The 20,168-nt window shown below is 49.6% G+C and overlaps 1 protein-coding gene across 1 annotated transcript in view; it reads right to left on the minus strand.

Moving 5' to 3' along the window:
- CDH4 (cadherin 4) overlaps positions 1-20,168 on the minus strand; it is a 675,895-nt gene that overhangs the window by 177,278 nt on the left and 478,449 nt on the right. The window contains exon 3 of the mRNA XM_055265685.2: positions 18,854-19,080. Coding sequence (XP_055121660.2) covers positions 18,854-19,080 — 227 coding nt within the window. The remainder of the gene's footprint in view (positions 1-18,853; positions 19,081-20,168) is intronic.

A 20,168-nucleotide genomic window follows, 5' to 3' on the forward strand; every position in this document is an offset into this window, starting at 1 on the left:
TGGCCTTGAGGCTGGACTGGCTGCGAAGGCAAAGCATTGCAGCTCTTCCCTGCGCCCAGCCCTCTAACATGGTCCTGCTATGCAGAGCTGTCAGCATGGCTGAACAGCACGGCTCGTGAGGATGCTCCATGCACTGGAGCTTCCTGTGAGAGGAAAGGTGTTCTGTCTGGGAATGCAGGGAGAAGAGCACTCTCAGGATGGAAGGTTCTGGGAGCTCCGAAACCCTATGTAGGTCCTGGAGCCCTGCTGAGGCCACGGCGTCTTCTGTGTTTTATTCACTAACAAAATCAGCCCTCACCCCTCTGTGCACTGCAGTCCCAGCCACGCAGCACCTCTGTCCCCAAAGCCACTGGCCTTTGACTTTGTCTAGCCTCAGGCTCCTGGGTGCTGGCAGCTTCTCATGTGGCAGTGACCACAGACCCATGGCACCATCTCATAGTGCATTTTCGGCTCCTGTTTTGCTGAATGCTCTAATGTTGGGGTAAATATGTGGCTGGCCCCAGCCACACACACACACCACGTCTTAGAGTCTAGTGCTCCAAGACTATCGATTGCATAGGAGTCTGCTGTGGAAATGAAACATCTGGGGAAGGACCGGCCGTGCCTGCATTGTCAACGTACATTGCTCTGTTGGAACAGGGAGGATACGATTTCTTCCCCAAATATCAAGGCTATTTATGGCTCTTTTCAGTCTCTCTGATTCGCAGTCTTCCTGTTCTCATTGCTTCCTTATAGCTTGGGGTTAAACATGCTTCAGAAGGAAATAATGTGGGCCCCTCCCCAAAATGTCAACCCTAGTATGGATATTTACTGAGGATAATTCGATTTCTGTTAAAAAGGGGGTGCCCCAAAACTTACACCAAGTTCATTCCTCTACCTCCTATTTCCTTTTCAGTGTACCTTTGAGAAAAGGTCCATTTTGCTCCCCTGAAAACATGTATATTTAAAATATTTAAATAGGATATTGTCTGCAGCCTTCTGGCTGGTTTCCATGGTAGCTAAGGATGGACGGAATAAAATGGTATTTAACAAACACAAACTAAAACAACAGAACGATATCTACATTCTTTCACAAACAGAACGTGCGAGCCATTGGAAGTCAGCATTTGCATGAGTTTCATTCCGAAAAGGCACTTAGTGAATGTTTTTCTTACATCAATGACACCAGTAGGGGCCGAACCCACTCTCCCTGCCCCACGAGAACCACCGAATTTCTTACTTTTGATCTCTCATAAAAAGGCGACATCATTTTGAAAATTCCTATAGAAAGAATGCAAGGAAAGGCTTCCTGAACACAGTCGGGTGGTGATTTCTTCACTGTGTCCCTTTGGAAGAAGAGCCTCAGCAGGAAGGCTCCTGGCTTGCTGCCATGGTGTGGGTGCACCGAAGTCTCGGCTGAGTGCCTGCAGGATGGAGTAGGGGCAGGGAGCCAGCACCTTCATTTTTACCCGGGGAGGTTCCATGACCTGCCCAGCGTCACGCCGCTGTCCTCTGGAGGCCGGTTGGAACTCAGGCCATGGCCCCTGGAGCCTGGGCTCTGAGTCCTCACCATTCCTCCTCTCACAGGACACAGAGGATGGAGGCTCACCCAGCACGCTGCAGTCCTGGGACCCCTCTCCCCCCGCACCTGTGGGCAAAGCTGGTGCCTGGGCTATGACTTCTGAGGGCCTGGGCTGTTCTGGGGGAGAGAGTTTAGAGTTGGTTCTTTAGGCAACTTGTAACAATTACCATCACCCCGTGGAGGGGTTTCATGTTGTTCCTAATTAGCGTCACAAACCACGCAACCACCACGTTTCTCTGGATGAAGATCTCAAAGCCACCCATCCCCTCTCCCCACCCTTCAGCCTTGCCTCCCACCAAAAGCGAAGATACAGAAGGATGAGGAATTGTGGCTGACAAGAGAGCATGTGGCATGTGTGCTCTGATGTCAGTCTCTTTAAGGGTGTTGATAAATATTTCTGTCTAGCAGAAGAAAAGAGGTTCCAGAATGTTCTGGTACAAAGAGATCTGGACAAGCCACCGAGCTTGTGACCTCGGTCCTGGGCTGGACTGCACCCCTGGCTTTAGACCAGGTTTCTCGACCTCGGCATTCCTAACACTTTGGGCTGAATCCTTCTCTGTTTTGGGCGTCCTGGGTTCCGTAGGATTCTGAGCAGCATGCCAGGCTCCACCCAACTCACGAGTAACCCCACCGTGGTGACAACCACAGGCGTCTCGGGTCTCGCCAAGTGCCCTGGCTGAGAACAACTTGCTCTAGAGAATCAGGAAAATTATGTTTAGTTAGAAACACCTTAAACAAAATTACCCTCCAGTTTACGGAAAAATATATTCATAATAAAAAAATTAAATTAAATTAGCAAGTTAAGGGAAAATGTATTACTTTTTTCCGGAGTCGTTAGTAGTGGGACTGAATGAAATCATTCATATTTTGTCAATTAGTGAGAAAGATGGTAGGTGCCATCAGCCTGTGTGATTCGGGAAGGCTTTGGTGAGGACCACGGTAAAGGCTCCAGCCAGAGCCCTGGCGCCCAGACCCTCAGTGACATGTCCTCTGAAGAGTCCCCTGGGGACCTCCGGCTTCATGGATCTGTCATCCACCACGTGGTGCCAAGCGCCCGAGGGATGGGCTCCGGCCATATCACATGCCCAGGCGCCTGCATTTCAGTCTCACAGACACCCCTGTTCTTGCTGGGAATCTTTCTGCCAGCTACAAAAGACTGTGTCCATCACCCCTTTCTCACTGTTTTCACAAAATCCTTCTCCAGAACCACAGAGGGTTTCATTTTTAACCAAATATTAAATGAGAGCCATGGCCTTGGAGTGAAACACAAACGTGTTGGTCTGAGAAGTCTGCCTTCAGTTTTACTTTCATCACCTGCAGGAGGGCAGCGCTGGCCCCTCACACCTCTGCTTGGAGGGCTCTGAACAGGCTCCCCAAAGTGTGCACATAGACGTGTGTGTGCACACATGCATGCACAAATATGCACATGCATGCACACACATCTTATCCCATGTGTGAATGCACGCATGTGCACACACACACACTTACACATGCGCATACACGTGCACACCCATGTGCACACTCATGCTCACACGTGCATACCCATGCACATGTGCACTCATATACATGTGTACACCCATGCACACACACGTGCACACACACACCAGCTCTAGTCGAGAGCTAACGGCCCAAGTAGAACTTGATTGTGCTAGAAGCTGAGACACTGGAGGGCCCGTGTGCCCGTCCCTGCACCGCGCCTGTGCGCCCTCCCAGCTCCCAGCCTGCACTGGCCTGCGGGGGAGGCGGGCAGGTGGGCTCGTCCCCCATCAGGAGGCCAAGTCTTGGACTGACTGGCCCAGACAGACATGGAGCTGGGGTTAGAGTGGCCACGGCTCAGGGGGACCGTCACTGTACATGGGACACGGTGCCACATGCAGTCCTGAGGTCATGCCCTCAGGACAACTTCACGGACCTCGTGGTCCTTATTTTGCAGATGGATCAGAGATATCCTTGGCTGGCAGGTGGGCAGAGGCAGATTCACCCCGGGGCTCTCTCTCAGTGACCCTCTGCCCCTAACTCCTCGTGGCAATTCTGGGAAAGCCCTTGAGCCTCCGATTGCGTCAGGACAGACAGCAAATGAATCAACCATGCGGAACGTACAGCCTCATCCACGGCACCGCAATACGGGCAGGGCCCAGGGCCCGAGGCAGAGCACGCATCCCACAGTGCTGCACTGAGTAATTACGTTGTGACCGGGGCTGGCCTGGCTCGGCTCTTTGCATCTGCTGTTCCCTCTGTCTGGAACACTCCTCCCATGGGAATTTTTTCACGGCTGGCTTCTTCCCATACGTCACCTCTCAACTTGGATGTCAACATCCTGCACCCCCGGATGAAACAGCATCTCTGCCCTCTGTCCACCTGTCCCGGGGCTGGGTACCCCTCACCTGACTCTGCACATGCCTGCACAGCATCTGCCAAACTACACCTGCCGCATGGACACCTGGCCTCCCTGCCCCGAGAGAAGGTAAGCTCGGTGAGGGCGGGAACCACGTTGCAGTGTCCTCCGTTGTGTCCCCAAGTCTTAGACGGAGCTGCCACACAGCATTGCCGGGACACGTGAATGCCCAGCATCACTCCTGGAGTGAACAAAGACAGTGACTTCCAGATCTTCCCGGCCCATGGGACTCCAAGGTCCTCAGAGGCATGGCTGCCACTCAGGTCCAGTCCTGTGGCCGTGCATCTGGGGGAGGATGTGACACAGAGTCTGTACCACTCGCTCCTCCCTGCACGGCTCATGTGACCAGAGCCTCCCTGCCGGCATGGCCCACTTTTATCCCCGACACCCTCCACATGGCAGCAAGAATCTTCACCAAGCCACCTTCCAGGTCACCACGGGCTCAATCGCCTTCAGATCTTTTTGGGACAGTGACCCTGGCACCGTCTGCACTGAGGTATGCCCTCCTCCCACCAGGACGGCCTGGGGAAAATGACCAATAACAGATTTTGCTCCCCAGGGGGCTTCCCTGCCTGGTCCTGGGGAGTCTGGGGTTGCCCCTGCAGCTGACTGCCCCCAGGGCCCTGGGCACCCCTCTATGTACAAGTGAAGGGCTGGTGGGGAGTCTGGGGTCGCCCCTGCAGCTGACTGCCCCCGGGGCCCTGGGCACCCCTCTATGTACAAGTGAAAGGCTGGCCCAGATATCGTTCAAGGCCGTTTGCAGCCTGAAAACACTGGCTAAGTTTGAACTTCTCAGCTCTGAAAGAAGCAAGACCAATTCCAATAGTCACTCCTGTCCTTCGCACCCATGAAGAGTTACAAGCTGCCGTTCCTTTGGGGTGCATTGGACGGCCATGAAACCTCATACTGACAGCCCATCACCCCCAAAACTTGAGCCCCCTGGAGGGGGCTGGGGGGCTCTGTGTTCTGATGTGGAGAAACACGCGTGGAGATACCAACACACGCTCTACTGAACCCAGGGGCCATGGAATCTGCGCCTGAGCAGCCAGACGTCTGCTGGTGACAGTGTCTGAACTTGCAGGAGCGTGGAGGTTATTCACACTCATTAAAATAGCTCGTCATCTTCAAAACAAAGCCAGGAGGTGGACAGGTTGTCTATGAGTTTGCCAACGGCACTGTTGCCGTTTATTTATTCTAGAATTGCTGTTTTTCAGTCCCGTTGAGGGCCACCTTTTGGGAGAAGGATAAAACAAACCACTATTTTCTGGAGATGTGAGCTTCAAACTTGGACCCACACCTCAGGACCTTCTAGTTGCTTTCCCAAGGCAGACATGACTTCTGCAGAAACTGCTCATGTGGAGAGCCCTGGGGGACCATCCCCTCACTGTCCTGATGACCTGTAGCCCCCTTCAGTTAAAGTTCTCAAATGCTCAGGTGTCCAGGTTCAGATCAGTCACTAGCCAGCCAGCCCTGGGGAACTCACTCATGGAGGAATGCAGCCTGTGGATGCTTCCCTGCAACGCCAGCCTCACTTACAAGGCCTCCGCTCTCAGGGTGAAGGGCAAGAAGTGATTCATATCCAGCTTCTCCAGGAGATGGGGGGAGGGACCAGGGGATGGGGGAGGGACCCGGGGATGAGGGAGGGTCCAGAGGATGGGGTGATGGGCCAGGGGGATGGGGGGATGGGTCTGGGGGATAGGGGATGTGGACCACGTGAGTAGTGGGAGACAGGCCTGTGCAGGAGAGAGTTCACCCTGGCCTAGGCCCTCCTGGGTTCCCTCCTCCAGCCTTTGCACCTGCTCTATAGTGACACACCTGACATTTGCTAACAGCTGCCTGTGGGCCCCACCTCCACAGCTCAGCAACCCCTCTCATTCTGTGACAGCCACACAGCCCCCAGCATACAAATGCAGATCGGAGGCAAGGAGAAGCCGAGAGCCCCTGGCCAGGGTTGAGAGGAGCTCAGGTGCAGGCCCGAGATGCAGACTGCAGACATCCTGCTCTGAGCTCTGGCACCACAGCCCAGGCGGTGCGTTCACGCTAACGAAGCCCGTATCTCCTCCACGTGCTCCTAGGCCGTCCGTGATTCATCAGAATGTGCAGAGGAGAAGGCATGAGAGCTCGGCCCACAAGGACACAGTGGCACAGCCTGCCCTGCTGTGGGAACGTGAGCATGGGGGCACAGGCTGGGCGTGGTGAGCACCCCAAGTGAGCCTGGGGTGACGCAGTTGGGTGGCCGCAATCAACCCTGTGGCATGCCGGGTCCTTTGCTACTGGCCATACACAGAACTCTTTTTCAGACTGAGTTTGGGATCAATGTGAATGTGCGACACCTGTGCATGTGTTTCATGTAGCTGCACGTGTGGACTGGGTGGAGTGTGTGTACGTGTAGATGTGTGGTGTGTGTGTGTGTGGTGTGTGCCGTGTATATGTGTGGTGTGTATATATGTGTAGTGTGTGCGCTATGTAGTGTGCGCAGTGTATGTGGTATGTGCATGCGATTCATGTGTGTGGTATGAAATGGACTGTGTGTGGTGTATACGGTGTGCGGGGCATGTGTGGCATGCTGTGTGTGTGTGGTATGTGGGGCATGTGTGGGTGTGCGCGGCGTGCACTGTGTGTATGGTGTGTGTGGTGTGTATGGGGCATGTGTGTGTGTGTGGTGTGTGTGTGTGTGTGTGGTGTTACAAGGCAGTGTGTGTGCGGTGTGCACTGTGTGTGTGGTGTGTGTGGGGCGTGTGTGTGGTATTGATATGGTTTGGCTGTGTCCCCACCCAAATCTCATCTTACATTGTATATCCCAGAATTCTCACGTGTTGTGGGAGGAACCCAGGGGGAGGTAACTGAATCATGGGGGCCAGTCTTTTCCTGTGCTATTCTCGTGATCGTGAATAAGTCTCACGAGATCTGACGGGTTTATCGAGAGTTTCCATTTTGCTTCTTCCGCATTTTCTCTTGCTGCTGTAATGTAAGAAATGCCTTTTGCCTCCTGCCATGATTCTGAGGCCTCCCAGCCATGTGGAACTGTAAGTCCAAGTAAACCTTTTTCTTCCCAGCCTCAAATGTGTCTTTATCAGTAGTGTGAAGCGGACTAATACAGGCACGCACTCTGTGTGTGGTATGTGCAGGGTATATGTGTGGTGTGTGTGGGGCATGTGTGTGGTGTGTGGCGTGCATTGTGTGTGTGGTGTGTGTAGTGTGTGTGGGGCATGTATGTGTGGTGTGTGTAGTGTGTGCGGGAAGCGTGTGGTGTGTGTGTGCCGTGCACCGTGTGTGTGGTGTTCCGGGCAGTGTGCCTGCACCTGTTGTGTGCTGCTGCCCTTTGAATGGCACCTGTTCCTCATCCTTCCTCTCCCCAGGGACACCCCAAGCCCTGTGGAGCCCGCAGTGGGCAGGGGGAGAGCGGGGGCAGTGGAAGGGCCTGGGCAGCAGCAGAGGAACCTGGGGGCTGCCGTGGGTGGGGACTTGTCCTCACCAGCCCTGGAGGGAAGAGTGGATGCATCAAGAGGATTCAGGGGTGTTTGGAGCCCTGGGCGGGACCCCTGGCTGGGGACACTCCTCCCTGCCTTCGGGGATGCCTTGGGGTCTGTCTGCACTCTGCCACCTGAGTCTCCACCTTGGCTGAAAGACTCTGGCCCACAAGCCAGCGGGCTGAGACAGAGATTTATTCCCTTACAGCTCTGGAGGCCAGAAGTCCAAAATCAAGATGTCGCAGCGCTGGTCCCTGGGAGGCTGTGCAGGAGAATCTGCTCTGGGCGTCTCTCCTGGCTCCTGGTGGCACCGCAATCTTCCCTGATCCTTGGCTTTTGAAGGCATCCCCCAGCTCTCTGCCTCATCTTCACAGGACTTCTCCCTGTGCCTGTCTGTGCCCAAATTTCCCCTTCTATAAGGACACCGTCCTATTGCATCAGGGCCCACCCTAATCACCTCTTCTTCACTAATTACATCGGCAAACCCCCTATTTCCAAGTTAAGTCATGTTCTGAGGTTAGGATTTCAATACCTGAATTTTAGGGGGCATAGTTCAGCCCAAAGGACCTAGGGTGACAGAAGCACCCAGGAAAGGCCACAGGTCAGCCCCTGGGTCCGCCTGACCATGGGACATTGCTCGGCTGAGTTTATCCTCATAAACGCTGATGTGTGCTAGAAGACACGATATGAGTTTCACAAACAACAGTTTCTTTTTTGCAAACGATACCCACAGGTCCTATTGCCACTTTTCAGTGCTGCAGCAGCTAGTCAGATGACAACTGGGTGAGAACTTGGTCTCGAGTGTTTCCTGGGAGGCCGGAATATTGCTCTGATTCCTCAGGGGTGACTCCGCACTCCGGTGGGAAATATGTGACCTCATTTGCATTTCCTAATTGAATTGCTATCAGCTTTCCTGCAAGACTGCACCAAAAAAACAGTTCTTCCAGATTCCAGCACTGCCTGCATTGCCCACAGAAAGGCTGCTTTTAAATAGTTGCTAAGAGAGGGCGACAAAAGAAGGAGAAAAGTTGCCAAATTTTTATGGTTCATCTAACTGTAAAGCTGTCAGTTTTACCCAACTCCACAGAGTCACTAAAATAATGGACGGAGGAGGCTGCACTTGAAGAAACCTCGACATAAGAGAAATGAAATTTACAGAACCAGGAAATTAGGGGTCCCCATGCGTCTGCCCCGGCAGAATTTGCTTCCAGGCTCCTCTCAATAAACACTGCCCTGGGACTCCTAGCACTCTGTAAACTGATGCTTTGAAGGAGGCCATTTGTTTCTCCAGAACCTTCTGCCAGCAGAACTCTTGCTCACCACGTGCCCCCATCAGAACTCCCACCTTCTCTAAACACAGTCAGGTAGCCCTCTGCATGCATTTGTTTTAAAAAAATTAAATTGTGAGTAACAGACTATAAGCACAACAGCGTACAGAACACCAGCTAAATAAATGATGGCAGAATGAGCACCTGTCTCGCCACAAGACTCCCTCCCACCCTCTGGTGTCCCCCAGAATGGCTTCCTACTGCCCCCTGAAGGGAACCCTCAACTGACTGTAACTCTGCACCTCAGTGCCACCCGCATTTGGACTTCACGGGAGTGCGGTCACTCGGCTGACACGTGTTCCTGCTGCCTGGCAACTGCCTGCGCTCCTTCTTTGGTCTGTTTGTGAGATTTGCTGGCTTTGTGGCTTCTAGCTGCAGTTTGTTCACTTTTACTGCTGTATACTATTCCACTTTGGGAGCCCACTGCAATTTATCGACTCATTGCAATGGTGAGGGCATGTGTGTTGTTTCCAGCTTTTGGTGATTATGTGTAAGGCTTCTCTCAATGTCCTGTACAGAGTTCTTGGTATTACCTGCCTATACTGCTATGGGGCATACACCAAAAACGAGGCATATGTATATTTGACTTTAATAGTAATTCTGAATTGCTGTCTAAAGTGTTTGTACCATTGTACACTCCCATCAAGAGTATATGAAAAGGCCAGGCAGCGTGGCTCACACCTGTAATCCCAGCACTTTGGGAGGCCAAGGTGGGAGGACTGCTTGAGCCCAGGAGTTTGAGACCAACCTGGGCAACATGGCGAGACTGTCTCTACAAAAAGTTAAAAAACAACCAACCAACCAACCAGGTGTGATGATGCATGCCTGTGGTCCCAGCTACTCAGAGGCTGAGGTAGGAGAATTGTTTGTGCCCAGGAGTTTGAGGCTGCAGTAAACTAAGAGGGTGCCACTGCCCTCCAGCTTGGGCAACAGAGTGAGATCCTGTCTCAAAATAAAAACAAACAAGTGAAAAACAGTGTTTGAAAATTCCACTTGCTCCAGATTCTCACCAATACTTGGTAGTACAAATCTTCCCAGTTTTTGCCATTCTGATTGCCCTGCTGAGGTTGAGCCAGTCTTATTTATTAATTTTTTTGAGACAGTCTTGCTCTGTCACTTAGGCTGGAGTGCAGTGCCATGATCTTGGCTTACTGCAACCTCTGCTTCCCTGGTTCAAGTGATTCTCTTGCCTTAGCCTCCCCAGAAGCTGGGACTACAGGCGCCTGCCACCATTGCTGGCTAATTTTTGTATTTTTAGGAGAGATGGGGTTTCACCATGTTGGGCAGGCTGGTCTTGAACTCCTGACCTCAAGTGATCCTCTTGCCTCAGCCTCCCAAAGTGATGGGATTAGAGGGGTAAGCCACCATGCCCAACCTCTGTCTTATGTTTATCCACCATGATGTACTGCTCTCTGGCGATCAGCCTGTTTAAGCCTCTTACCCATCTTCTGTCTGTCTGTAGGTAGTGATCTGAGGTTCTCTGCATGTTCCAGGTGTGAGTCCTTGGTCTGTAACCGAGTGCTGCAAATGTCCTTTCCCAGGCTGTACCTTATTATCTCATTTTTAAGATATATGTTTTGATGATCAGAAGTTCTTTTTTTTTGACAGTCTTTTGCTCTGTTGCCCAGGCTGGAATGCAGTGGCATGATCTCAGCTCACTGCAACCTCCACCTCTCGGGCTCAAGTGATTCTCCTGTTTGAGACTCCCTAGTAGCTGGGATTACAGGTGTGCACCACCATGCCTGGCTAATTTTTGTATTTTTAGTGGAGACAGGGTTTCACCATGTTGGCCAGGCTGGTCTCGAACTCCTGACCTTGGGTGATCTGCCCACATTGGCCTCTCAAAGTGCTGGGATTACAGGCATAAGCCACTGCACCTGGCAGAAGTTCTTATTTTTAATAAAGTCCAATGATCATTCTTTCCCATGTTTCATGCTTCACGTGCCATGTGCGAGGAAGCTTTCCACACCCTGGGGTCACATCACTCCCAGCTGCATTGCTTTGCCTTTCCTGTTTAGGTTTTCAGTCCACCTCAAATGGATTTTGGTTGTGGTGTGAGGTAGGGGTCATTTTACTTTTTTCTTAAAGATGCCCCACTGGCCCAGCATCATTTATTGAAAAGACAGTCTTTCCTCTGTTGTTTCTGTAGAAATGGGCAAACTTTCCCCCAAATGGCCAGATGGTAAATATTTTAGGAATCTCAGGCTAAGGGGCAAAATTGAGGACATTGTATAGGTACTTACATAACCCTTTAAAATGGAACCATTTAAAAATGTAAAAACCAGTCTTAGCTTGCTGGCCATAAATCGCCTGTGGGCTACAGCATGCTGGCACCTACTCTACAGCACTGCTCTTATAATAAAAAATCAAGCCTCCACACCATGGGCATTTGACAAAGCTCATCAGATTGTAAAGATGAACTGGGTGGATTTTGTAGTATGAAAGTTATACGTCCATGAAGCTGATTTTTAAAAACATTACATGTCTTTTTCCGGGCTCATTATTTTTGTTCCAAGTGTCTATCCAATCATCTTTGCTCCAAAATGACACCATTTTAATGGCTGTAGTTCAGTGGTTCTCAAAAGGGGGCAGTTTTGCCTCCCAGGGAACATTTGGCAGTGGCTGGAAAGAGCTTTGGTTGCGTATGGAGGTTATGGGGCTTTACCTGGCATTTAGTGGGTAGAGGCCGGGAGTCTGGCTTACTATCCTGTAGCACACAGGACAGCCCTAACAACATGTCTGGAAGGATATGTCCTCCCATCTTTTTCTTGTTCTAGGCTACCTTCGCCCTTTCCATTTCCATTAAAAAATTTTAAGTCTGCTCTTTACTCTTCCCAAAACGAGCAAACAAAAAATCTGCTGGAATTTTTATTGAGGTTGTGTTGACTCTATGGCAACTCTGGGTAGAATCAATATTCTAACATAAGCCTTCCAAGTTATGAACTCAGCATATCCCTCCATTTTTATAGGTCTTTAATTTTTCTCAACAAAATGTAAGAAGTCTTGCACATTTTTGTTAGATTTATTCCCAGTTATATGATCATTTTTAATGCTATTGTAATTGGGATCTAGTTCAGATTTTATTTTCTAATGATTTATTCCTGGTACATAGAAGTACAACTATTATGTCCAGCACCCTTACTAACCTTACTCATGAGTCCCAATAACTTAGGACAGGTTCTTTTAGGACAGATTACATTTTCTAACATTCATAATCATATAAAGCTACAAATAATGTCAGTTTCATTTATTCTAATTTCTTTTTCTTGCCTTACTGCATTGGCTTGTACCTCCAGTGTGTGTATCCTCCCTATAAGGATTTGGGAAGACAAAACTTTGAGAGAGCAATTCCTCTTGTTGTAATCTTTGGATAGGTTTGTGTAAGATTTGTTTTAATTTTTCCTGACAGCTTGGGTAGAACTTACTAGTGGAGCCAACAGGTGTGGACAGTTCTTTGTGATAAGGATTTTAGTTTTGTTTGTAACAATAAAACAGTGCAGGATTTTTTCTTATGTTAGTTTGGTAAGGTGTATATTTCTACACTATTATCCTTTTCATGTATTTTTAAGTGTATTGGTATAAATTGTACATAATATCCCCAAATGATCTTTCTGACGTCCATGAGATTAGTCACAGTGTCATCTTTTCATTCCTGGTAAGGATTAGTTGCAGTTTATGCTTTTTTTTTTTTTTGCTCAGTCTGATCAGCCTCGTAGTTTAAAGGACCAATTTTGTTATTTCTATTGTTTTCTGTTTCATTGTTTTCTCCTCCTGTTTTAACAATTTCTTTCTTTAGACTTTGGGTCTCATTTTCTGTTATTTTTATAGTTTCTTGAGATAAATGCCTGGATTGTTGATTTTCTGCCCTTTTATTTTTTTGATAGGGTCTCGCTTTGTTGCCCAGGCTAGAGTGCGGTGGTGCAATCTCAGCTCACTGCAACCTCTGCCCCCTGGGTTCAAGCAATTCTCTTGCCTCAGCCTCCCGAGCAGCTGGGATTACAGGGGCGTGCCACCACGCCTGGCTAATTTTTGCATGTTTAGTAGAGACGGGGTTTCGCCATGTTGGCTGGGCTGGGCTCAAGCTCCTGACCTCAGGTGATCCACCTGCCTTGGCCTCCCAAAGCACTGGGATTACAGGCATAAGCCACCACGCCCAGCCAATTTTCTGCCTTCTTTATCTTGTAATATATGCATTTAAGGCTAAACATTTCCATCTGGGCATGACTTTAGCTACATCCCAGTAGTTTTATTACTCTGTTCAAAATATTCACTAATTTCCATGTGATTTTTTTTTTCTGCCCAAGGGTTAATGAGAAGGCTTTTACTTAACTTCCAAATCTACGGGGATTTTCCAGTTATGTTCTTTGTTATTGATTTCTAGCCTACTTGCTCTGAGTTAAGAAAACAAACTATGTTTTGATTTTAAACCTTTGAAGTATGTTGAGAATTGCTTGAAGGCTATGAAGTATGTTGGGACTTGCTTGGTTAATATTTGTAAATGTTCTGTCTATACTTAAAAATCATGTGTATTTAGTGGTGGTTGGTTTCTGTGCTTTTATATGTCTCAGTAAAGCCAGACCTGTTAATTGTGTGATTCTAATCTATTTCCTTACTGATATTTTCTGCTTGTTCTATTATTTGCTAAGAAATTTTGTTAAAATTGACCACTGATTGCATAGTTACTTCTCCTTTTATTTCTATCATTTTTGGCATAAATATTTTGAAGTCATATTATTAAGTGCACACAGATTTACGATTCTTGTATCTTCTTGGGGAATTATTTATCATTTTGAAGTGTTCCTCCTTGAATAGAATGCTTTTTCCTCGGATTCTATTCATCTGATATTAACAGAGTCCACTAGCTTCCTTTGATTGGTACTTGCATGGTATTTATTTCTCTAGGATTTTACTGCTAACCTTTAGCCTTATACCTTTTAGATGTATCTTTTATAAACTGCATATAGTTGGATTTATCTTTATCCATTAACTTTTTAAAAATTACAACAAAATAGATTTTCATTTGTTATAATTACAAATATATTTGCAAATCTGCCATCTTACTTAAAGAGAAATGTGTAGCTCATCTATTCTGTTTTCATTTCTCTTTTTTTGCATTTTTTGGCTTGATAATTTTTATTATTCTATTTTTTTCCTTTCATTATGTTACTACTTATAGACTTTTATTACTCTTTTAGTGATTTTCTAAAGACTTTATAACACGTGCTTTTGTCTTATTCAGGAATAATATTAATTTGTTATTTCCATCATTTTTGAGAAAAATGCAAACAACTTCTATCTCTTTGATTCCATTTATCCCTTCTCAAAATTTATGCAGTTTTTGCTGTAAATTCGAGTTCTCTATTTACACCCATGAAACATTACACTGCTGTGATTCATTTGTATTTTTCTGTCTACTTGGCCTTTTCCCGGCTCTTCATTCTTTCCTCCATTTCTGAGTGTTCACCTCAACTTGTTTTATTTTTGTTTGAAGAACATTTGGGACAGATTCTTTCAGTTTCTCTTCATTCAACTTTACTTCTTGGAAGACAGTTTTACTGGATGATAGAATTCTATTTTCTTTTAGCACTTTTAAGATACCATTCCTTGGGAGGCCGAGGCAGGTGGATCATGAGATCAAGAGATCGAGACCAGCCTGGCCAACATGGTGAAACCCCGTCTCTACTAAAAATACAAAAATTAGCTGGTCATGGTGGCACATGCCTGTGATCCCAGCTACTCAGGAGGCTGAGGCAGGAGAATCAGTTAAACCTGGGAGGTGGAGGTTGCAGTGAGCTGAGATCGCACCACTGCACTGCAGCCTGGACGAGAGAGCAACACTCTGTCTCAAAAAAAAAAGAAAAAAAAAAAGAAATCATTCAATGGCATGGAATGGAATGGTCTTCTAACCCCCCAAAACCCCCCAGCTCCTGCTGAGAAGTCAGCCTGCTAGTCGTTGCTCCCTCAAAGGAACTCTGCCTTTCCTGTTTGCTTTTGAGATTTCCTCTTTGTCTTCATGTTCTAACTATTTTACTGTAAAGCATCCAGGTACGGTTTTTTAAAATATTTCTCCTGCATAGAGTTCATAGGGCTTCTTGAATCCATGCCTAGATGAATGTTATCAGTTTTGGAAAATTTTCTGCCACTATATTTTCAAACATTACTTCTGCTCCATTTTCCCTCTCCCTCTCATATTGCAAATACACGTTAGACCTTCTTACTACTTCTACAGTATCTCTTACGCTTGCTTCTGTATTTTCCTTCTGTGTATCTCTTCACGCTTTAGAGCACGAATGTTTTTGATATTTTTTGCTTCATTAATTCTTTCTTCAGCTATGTCAAATCTGCAGATATATCTATCCATTGAGCTCTTCATTTTGTTTGGTTTAGTTTTTAGTTCCAAACTGCTCGATGATTAATAATTCTGTTTTATACTACCTTCTAATTATCTCTCAAAGTCTTCTATTTAATTTGCTTAAAGATAGTAAGTAGTTACTGTAAAATCTATCTGATCACCCCATGCTCTGGAGCCTCTGTGGGTCTTTTTTTTTTTTTTTTGAGATGGAGTCTCGCTCTGTCGTCCACGCTGGAGTGCAGTGACTCACTCAGCTCACTGCAAGCTCCGCCTCCCGGGTTCACGCTATTCTCCTGCCTCAGCCTCTCGAGTAGCTAGGACTACAGGTGCCTGCCACCACACCTGGCTAATTTTTTTTTTTTGTATTTTTAGTAGAGACGGGGTTTCACCGTGTTAGCCAGGATGGTCTCGATCTCCTAACCTCATGATCTGCCCACCTCGGCCTCCCAAAGTGCTGGGATTACAGGTGTGAGCCACCACGCCCGGCCCCTGTGGGTCCTTATCTGCCACTTCTTTCAACTGTTCTTTCTACGTCTTGTCCCTCCTCATGTGCCCAGTCATGAGGCTGAGTGCTGGACGTTGAATATGAAAGGAGATGGGCACAGCTCAAGGCCTGGGTGACAGTTCACACTGTGGAAGATGCACAGTTGCTTCTGGCAGGCGGCCAGGACACCAGCAATCTGGTGTCACCTTGATCATCTATAGAGGCTGGCATCACGCTCTGTAAGGGCGCTTCAACCGGTTGGCCCAGCGTCCCACAGTGACCCCCACTCCCTGCCTGCCTCCTCCTGCCCCCATGCCGCCTAGCGAGGCCCAGCAGCTGTGATAAGCACAGGACTGTGAAGCCTGGAACCAGGCAATGACAGCCATATGTGCTGCTATTTTCCACCTCCTGACCTCCATAACCTCATGAAATACCAGCACCCTTTGGCTGGGACGTGGGTAGCATTACTCTCCCATTCTCCAGAGCAGTTCATCTCAAAGTTGTGTGAATTCTCCCAAAACACCCAGCCAGTAAGTCGCAGAAGCCTTGCCATGCACCCACACCCTGGATGGCTGCTCTTGTGCCATGCCGGGCTCTGCCATACCTGCAAAGTCCTTTTCTACTCCTTCCCCACACATCAGTTCTCCCATGCAGCACAAGGCTGTGGTCACATGCTCAGCACCCTCATCCGTGATGTAACAGCATCCACTCCCAGGGATGTGGAGAGGGTTAGACGAGCCTACACCACCTGGGGCAAGGTCTGAGTGGGTGCTAGAAAGTCAGAAGAGGAACCATTGGCAACAAAAGCGCTGGAGGACCGGGTCTCCTGGGCTGCGGAGACTGCCCACTGCGCCCTGCAACAGTCATGTCTCATGGACTCAGGGCTGTGCCCCACAGTGACCCCACGGCCCCCATGGGACAGGGTCCCCAGGCTGCCCAAGGGCCTGCCTTGTTCACCAGGGCGTGGCTTGTAATAATCACTCAGGAAAGAATGAAAATGACTACGCCGGACTCACAGGTGGGGATCACGATTTGGGGGCCACTGCTGTTAGAGGCGCGCTCTGCTGTCTGGTTTAACATCTGGGCCCCCCAGGGTGCGCTGAGCCTGGGACATGAATTCAGTGTCCCCTGCTCCGCTGGTTGGGTGCGTCCTGCACCAGCCTGGCGTGGGTCGAGGTGCATTCCCACGGGGACTGTCTAGCAGCAACCACAGCTGGGCCTGCCCCTTCCGCAGAGGATCAGGGGATTAAATCTGAAATCGCTTCATTAACATGCCCAAGAAAAAGTGTCATTATATTTTCAATTAGAGCCTTTATCAGAGGCCTTCGACAGGCTCTCAGGGGCTCTGCTCTCAGCTCACAATCGTGGACTTGGGGACAGCTTGGACGTCACAGGCATGATGGGGATGAAAGTCCCTGCCTGTCAGTGTCCCGGCACAGCTCCAGAGGGAAGGGACCCCCATGGGACAGGGTCCCCAGGCTGTCCAAGGGCCTGCCTTGCTCACCTGGGCGTGACTTGTAATAATCACTCAGGAAAGAAGGAAAATGACACACACCGTCCTAGACTCTTCAGGACTCAGAGGTGGGGCTCATGATTTGGGGGCCACTGCCATTAGATGCGTGCTCTGCTGCCTGGTTTAACACACTCAGGAGGACGCTCAAGACCTCCTTCCCCCGTGGGGTCAGCTCATCCTGCAGTGAAGACTGTCCACCTGAGTCACACTTTCTCTTTTCTAACCTCAACCACCTCCACTTCCATCTAAGAAACAAGTCAGAAGGAGACACAGGTCCCTCCCTTCCCAAAGTGGGTTCCTTGGCACACCTGTCTTGCAAGCTGTCCATGGAGAAGGGTTCTTTGGTCAGACAGTTTGGGGAAACTTGCAGACTGGGTCCCACTCAGAGGCTTACACAGCACATGAGTCATGAGGTTCTGGGAAACGCACGGAAAGGAATCTGCTTGCCTCTGCTTAACACTTTACTTCCCGAGGGCCCTTTTCTGAGGGAGTGCCCATGATTGCTAGTGGCCGCTGCCTTGTGTGGTGATGTCCTTTGCTCACTGTACCTCAAACGACCCCATAGAGGCCTCATGTTAACTGGAGGGATCTGGAGGGGTTGGCACACATTCGTTCCACCACTGGGGCCCCTTAGGAAGGCAGCTGCAGCAGCTGGACCTGCAGGCTGGCCTTCCTTAGTGCCCTCCCGCAGGCCGCCTGGTTGCAGCTTCTTCAGCAGCCTCCACACCTTAAGGCTGGTGCAGTGGCTGCAACCAATGCCAGGACACTCAAGGCGAATGGGACCTGGCCACTTCCCCATCAGGCACGGGGAACCTGACAGCTAGAACTGGGGATGAACACAGGTTGTTCAGGAGCCTGGTGCTGGATTGCTAGAATATACCGGGATGAAAGGGAGCTCTCAGGACAGGGGATGGTGAAGGCGCCCCTCCCTGTCACCCGGGTGAGCCAGGCAGCCGGGTTAGAAGGAGGCAGAGTCAGAGGGCAGCTGGGATCCTGAACAGCAGACGTTTATGTCTGTGTGAAGCTGTCTGTCTCTCTCTCTCTCCCTCTCCCTCCCTTTCCTTCTCTCTCTCCCTCCACCTCTGTCCCTCCTCTCTCTCCCTCTCCTCTCCCTTCCTCTCCTTTCCTGTCTCTCTCCACCTCTCTTCTCTCTTTCTCGCCATCCCTCTCTCTCCCTCCCCTCCCTCTCCTTTCCTGTCTCTCTCCACCTCTCTTCTTTCTCCCCATCCCTCTCCTCCCTCTCCCTCCCTCTCCTTTCCTGTCTCTCTTCACCTGTCTTCCTCTCTCTTATTCTCTCCATCCCACCCCCCCGCTCCTGCTCTCTGGTTGGCTCCTTTCCAACCACATGTTCTCCGCTTGCTTCTCCTCCCTCCAGGCTTCAGAATGCCCTGGGCCTGGTGGACTACAAACTTCGGGAGGCAGGAGATTCCAGAATTTGCAGTGCCCAGTTTGAAATGAAAATGTGGGGCCCCTTGTTCAAAAACATATGAAGAGCGACAAGACCGTGGCATAGTGTCTGAACCTGAGTGTGGGGCCTGTGCGCCTGCCCAGGGGCCTTCCCGCAGTGACGGCCCTGCCTCAGGTCGGTGCAGAGGGCAGGGGTGCTCGGTTGGCAACGGCCTGAGCGGCACAGCCCGAGGAGGAGGTGACTGTCTGTCCTGTGGGAGCCCTGGCGGAGGCTCTGCCCAGGGCCTGCAGGAGGAATTAGGTCATCTAAACTCCAGCACAGACCCAGGCGGTCACACCTTACCTTGTGTCCAGAGTGTGGGGACGAGGTCTGGGCCACCAGCAGCCGCACCACGGCGTCCCATTTCTCTGCCGTCTGGCTGTCCCATGCGGTCACCGTGAACGCCACCTGCTCGGAGGGGACCTGCAGCTCCCGGGTGGCGAAGACTGTCCCGTCTGCCCCAACTTTGAAGTCCACGCTGTTGGTCTCATATTGTGTCCCCTTGGTCCCCACACAGCTGCTGAACTTGACTGCAAGAGGAGGGGGAGACAGTCAGGATCGGCTTGGCCAGCAGAAGGGTGGTGACAATGGCAGCAACCACGCAGGATGCCCTACAGGCCCCCAATGGGTATCAGGGGCATGAGGTTTGCACTGATTTCTCCACCTCCCGAGAAGGTGGTGTGTTTTATCTCAACCCCTAGAGAATTAGCCAGAGGCCTTTAAAAGAGGAGGGGAAAAAAAAAGCAAGGCCAAGCTTCCATTCTGTCTGCAACACAGCTGTACTCCCTTCTGCAAATGCATTTCTCCCTTGCCGCTATTATCCCCGAATTCAACTGGAGTCTGTGAGCAGCACGGTGGGTATTCTCCACCTCAAAATTATTCCCTCAGTTCCCCCCACTCTTGCCTATGCAAATCTTCTTCCTGCCAGCGGAGACTGTGAAGCCCCTAATGGACCTGTTTTTCCACCCCAAGAAGGCTAAGTACAAGGAATGAACAAGAGAGAGCTGGCATCTGGGGACCATTCCCCCACGGCAGGTGGATTCTGGCAGCAGAACTCGGCTTTGCTGTGTTTCTGGTCCTTTTTATTACTAAGCCAGACCTGATGCCTGCAAACGGCCTTGGGGTGGGCTGGGCAGATGTGGCCAGGGCAGACCCTGGCCCCACCAAGTGCTTTCTTGGTGAACTGGAAACAGAGTTGAAGGCAGACAGTCTATTGATACTGCTGGGTGCTGCGCGCTGCTTCGCTTCCAAAACATTAACCACTAGGCACCAGGATGCCAACCTCCCTTCACGGCTCCAGCACCGTGGCCATCTCTAATTCTGCTGCAGAAAAAGACACCTCCAGAGGAGCAGATTCATCCGGACACATTAGTGCATTTTTTAGATGTGTGCTTTTGCAACTGTCACCTACAGCCGTGGTAAATTACGACACACCCACAGCCCGTGTCACATTCTGCTGATAAAAGCCACAGATAAAGTTACCTAGTATTTATAAAAATGTGGGTATCTAAGCAATTATGGTGGGAGGATTGGTTTTTCAAGCAATTTTGCTGTCACGGCTTACATGATTTAATTACTATTTATTCGAGAAACCAAAAAAAGCGACTCACTGTTACAT

Source organism: Symphalangus syndactylus, chromosome 24 (genome assembly GCF_028878055.3).
Source record: "Symphalangus syndactylus isolate Jambi chromosome 24, NHGRI_mSymSyn1-v2.1_pri, whole genome shotgun sequence".
In the NCBI taxonomy this organism is placed as follows: Eukaryota; Metazoa; Chordata; class Mammalia; order Primates; family Hylobatidae; genus Symphalangus; species Symphalangus syndactylus.